Genomic DNA, 4,656 nt, shown 5'->3' with positions numbered 1-4,656 from the left:
CGTGGAGACCACGAGCGCCTCGAAGGCCGACCGTGGCCGTCGCCGCGGGACAAGCCCGCGGCCCCGCGCTGTGCGGGCCCCGCGGCTTCAGTCTTCGCTGGCCAGCGTCTCCGTGGACAGCCATATTTTGGCCCCACTCAGGAACTTGCTCAGCGGGGTCCCCGAGATGCTGCGCCTGCACAGGTTGCCGACGGGGGAGAAGGGGAACGAGGAGGACAGGAAGTCCGGGGTGGCCGCGGCGTCCAGCGGGCCGCTGGCCCGGAAGTACATCCTGCTCTGGGGCGGCCCCGCGTAGCAGGCCTCGAGGGGCCCGGCCCGCTGCTGCCGGAGCGCCCTGCCGAGCACGTCCACCTCGTCGGCCAGCAGCGACAGCTTGTGGAAGGCGGTGATGGAGCCCCCGCGGCGGATCTGGGCCTCGGGGACCCAGCGGAAGTAGCAGAGTTTCCACAGCTTGATGTGCGCTCCCGAGAGGCAGGGCAGGAGGACCCCGTGCGGGTCCGGCGGCTTGGCCGACCACTCTTGGAAGAACTGCTCGGCGCTCGGGCCGCCGCTCTGGCCGTGGCCGTGCTGCGGAGCGTCCGGTCTGCCTCTGACGGTCAGCGAGTTTCTCCGCAGCAGCGACTCCCGGTCACGGGCGAGCCCGTTCTCCAGCGAGGGTGGCGGCCCCCTGAGCGTGGAGCTGTAGGTTTTCTGCACAGGAGACAGAGGTGGCGTTGCCGCCTGGGCCTTCCCCGCCCAGCGACAGCGGGGCGGCGGCAAGGCCACCGTGGCTGCGCAGGCGGCGTGCCCGCCCCAGGGAACGCTCTCTGTGTGGCCTCGACTCTGCCCATGCAACTAGCCCGCCCACGGTGGGAGGCGGCACGTCGGCTCCTTAATTTGCCTACGTGCAAATTTCTAAGATTTCTGGGTTAGGAAAAAACCTAGACCTGGCTGATTCTAGAGAGAACAGGCAGGATGGGGGGGTTCAGGGCGGCCGCCCGGGCTCAGAGCAGTGACAGGCTGACGCAGATGCTGCCCAGAGCTTCGTGGGCCCCAGACACCGCTGAGAAAGACAGGTGCAGCCTCTTCCCCCAAAAAGCAGAGACCCCTCGGGACCCGCAGCGGCAGAGCCGGCTGGGACGTGCCCTAACTTCGCTCTGCTCCGGCCGGGATGGCTGGCCACGGGGAGTGAGGGCAGCCGCTCCCGTCGGCGCACCTGCCACTCACCTTGGCCCGTCTGGAGGCTTTCGCTGAGCCGGTCGGCAGGCGCGGCGCGCTCTTCCCGACGTACGACGGGTTGCGGAAAAGCGTGCGGTCCCTCGCCGTGAACTGAAGAGACCAGTCCCAGACCGAGGGGAACTTTAAGCCCTTTTCGTCCCCCAGCTGGATGTTTTTGCTCATAGCAAATTCCTGCAAAGGAAAATATTGGAACGTGTGTGAAGAGGGGCCGGGGTGAAGATGCCCTCGCAGGAGTCCAAAGTCACCTAGTTCGAGTCCAGAGCCAGCGCCACGGCGGGCCCGCCGGAGCGGCCTGCTTTGCTCCCAGAGGACAGACTACGGCTCCTCGGGCAGAAGGACACTCGCACCCTGCGTGAGTGAGGGCAGCGGTCCACTCCCCGAGACACCAGGGCCATCGCTGGAAGTCTCTGCGGTGGCGCCACAAACACATCGGTTGTTTTACAGCTGCAGCGTTTCACCTGTCAGGCACGTGATCACACGTTCACGCGACCAGCTGTCAGGCGTGACCAGCAAAGCCACCTCTGGACGGAACCCCCGCCGCCCGTCACAGCCATGTCTATGGAGAGCCGCAGCCCGCGGGACCGGGGGCGGCAGTTCCTGGAGCCGGGCCGCAGCGGGAGGAGGGGACCCGCTGGGCCGTGGTCCCGGGGCCTGGCCCAGGCCACGATGCGACTGCGCTCCAGAGGGGCGGGGCCTGCTGACAGCAGCCGCGTTCTGGCCCCGCTCAGGCTCCTGCAGCCTGGTGACCCGGTGACCCAGTGACCCGGTCCTCCCGCCACGGCAAAGCCAGGTGGCACAGCGCGGTGGGGACAGCAGCCCGGCTCAGGGAGCACTGTGTGGCGGCCGCAGCGACTGGGGAGGAGGGGGCCCCGTGGCGCATGACGGGGGCAGGCTGGCAGCAGGCCACACGCTCGCTCCCCCAAATCGCGAGCCTCTGGATGCTGGTAATGACTGAGCCTTGTTTTCTGCTCACACCTCTCAGGACTCTCCGAGTTTTCCACAGGAAAATACTTTCTCCGGTGTTAGAGGCCGAGACTAAAGGTTACTGGGAAAGGCAGCGCCACAGGGACGAGGCCGCTGCGGGCATCGCGTGTGCAGCGTTGGCTCAGCAGGACACGGCCGGCCACCTAACAGCACGGACGTATCACAAAACACCCTTCTGTGCCAAGCTAGAAACACCCAACTCGTGAAAGCGCCAAATGCATTGAAAATTTTTTTTAGTTATTGGAAACTTTACCACGCATGCACACAGGTGGAAACAGACCGTTTGCTTTATAAAACGGTGTTGTTACGAGTTAGAATCCAGTGGAACGCAGAGCCTGACCTGTTTTAACGACCTTAGGAAAACATACAGAAAACGGTTTCCGTTTCCTTAATGTAAAGACTAACGTAAAGGTGAACAGATCTTCCTCACACGGGACCTGACCATCCAAGTGGCTCAGAATGGGCACAGGGAGCCCTGAGCCTCAGGCCTGCGGGAGCGGCAGGGTGGGCGTGCGGGGCATCAGGATGGCGGGCGCGTCCAGACAGGCACAGACGCGCCCCCACCCCCGTCGTCCTGCTGTCACGCAGAAGCAGGGAGGGAGGGGTTGGGTCACGTCAGCACGTGCCAGGAAGAGCTTCTGAAAAAGCCGAGCCGAGACACGCCGTGCCAGAGCCCGGGCAGGCAGGGGGGTGACGCAGCACAGAAAGCTCCGCGCTGTCCCCCACGTGCACACCTGCACGGCCGCCTCCCAGCACACCTGGAACCCGGCCACGCAGCAGCAGCACGAACTGGGGGTCCCGGGGCCCTCAGCCACGTGCTCGCGCGTCACAGCCGGCCCAGCTCCCGGCCCGTGTGCGCTGCAGGCGCAGACCGCGTCTGTGTGCACGCGGGGCCTGCGGCCGCACAGTGAGGGAGGTCAGCGAGGGCAGCGAAGACCGCACACGCCGCCCGCGAGGCCCAGCTCGCCGCAAGCGGGGCACCGGCACGATCCCGGTGCCCGAGGACCCACAAACGGTCTCCCCGCCTCGGCGCCCTGAGCCTGTCACCGCCCTCAGCGGTGCTGGTGGAGAGGGAGGCATCTCTCGGAGCACAGAACGTTCTGTGACAGTCCCTGTCCGTCCCAAACGTCCCACCCAAACGCCCCTGCTGAGCACAGAGGGGCCTCGCAGCCCGAGGGGGGCCGCGCCCCTCCCTCCCATCGCCCGCGGCCTCCGTGACCACCCGGGCCCTCCTGTCCTCTCCTCGGGGACGAAGTCCTCCCCGTCACGACAGCCCGAACAAAAGCATCTCCTCAATGCCGCTGCGTTTCATCTCTGACACCCACGATCCCGGTAACTCGTCGCTTTACGGTGACCAGCGTAACGCTCTGGCGTTCACAAAGCGTCTACCTCGCACGTGAGGCCCCGGTGCTGCTGCTGGTCACACGGAGCCGTCCCAGAGGACGAACCGAGCTCCGCGTCCCCCAGGCCACTCCGCTCGCTGGGAAGGCCAGCCCCGTCTTAGCAAGGCCACCAAAGGCCACAAGCGCTGCCCTGTTTCTCTGAATGGTCACTGCAGCACTTAGCAGCTATTTCTGTTGCGGGTTCAAATGGGGGTGAGAGAGAACGTGTGACTCTGGACAGTTCCAGCCGCGGCGACGAGAAGCGAGTTCCAAGTCTGGCCGAGACCCTCAGTCATCGTGACCCCTTCCCTGGGACGACGGACTGTGGCAGAGAATCACAGCTGCCGAGGCTGCCCCAGTGGCGGCGGGCGGCGGGGCGACTCCGGGGACTGTGAGCCAGCGCCGCGTTTCACGTCAGAAATCTGCTCCCCCCAGAGCCCTCGAGGGAAAAAGGAATCTGCCTCATCCAACTTTTACTCTACCGACCTAGGAAGTCAACGTCCTCGAGCAGGATCTCTCTACCCTTCGGACGATGAATATGAAAATAGAAGGTGCTTAAGGTTTTCTAGACCTTTGAAGGGTCTGTGACAAACGGGGCACCTTAGAGAAAAAGCACACAGGATGCTCGCTCGTAAACGACTCCCTGGATTTTCACACCTTCAGGTAACTCGATTCGGAAAATCCACTCGTTAGCGCGAGACGGTCACTGCGACGGTTCCGAGTGCCGCGTCTCCAGGTCGCCGCGCGTCCGCCCGGGGCGGCGCGGGCCACACTCACCGTGCTCTGCCGCACGCGCTGGTGCGGGCAGTTGAACAGGAAGGTGCCGAAGAGCACGATGCGCGTGCTGTCGCACAGCACGGCCAGGTAGGTCTCGGAGAACTCGAAGGCGGCGGGGTGCTGCTCCAGCAGCTGCCACGTGGCGTCCAGGAACAGCAGGAACAAGGGAGACTGCCGGACACAAACCGCCAGCGGGTTAGTCAAAGCTGCAGACCGGCAGCGACGTCGGGGCGGACGAGCGACGTGACGGCGCGTGAGGAAGCGTGAGCGCGGGAAGCACAGGGCACGCGACGCG

General features: G+C 65.2%; 1 protein-coding gene across 1 annotated transcript in view; it reads right to left on the bottom strand.

The window, feature by feature from the left end:
- Positions 1 to 6: 6 nt before the first annotated feature.
- MTMR10 (myotubularin related protein 10) overlaps positions 7 to 4,656 on the bottom strand; it is a 37,692-nt gene continuing 33,042 nt past the window's right edge. Inside the window, 4 exon segments of the mRNA XM_015585700.1 lie at positions 7 to 690; positions 1,207 to 1,389; positions 4,362 to 4,564; positions 4,567 to 4,649. Coding sequence (XP_015441186.1) covers positions 88 to 690; positions 1,207 to 1,389; positions 4,362 to 4,564; positions 4,567 to 4,649 — 1,072 coding nt within the window. The 3' untranslated portion in view covers positions 7 to 87.

Source organism: Pteropus alecto, unplaced genomic scaffold (assembly GCF_000325575.1).
Source record: "Pteropus alecto unplaced genomic scaffold, ASM32557v1 scaffold102, whole genome shotgun sequence".
Taxonomy (NCBI): Eukaryota; Metazoa; Chordata; class Mammalia; order Chiroptera; family Pteropodidae; genus Pteropus; species Pteropus alecto.
The sequence above is the reverse complement of the archived record's forward strand: the minus strand, read 5'-3'. Positions and strand labels throughout refer to the sequence as shown.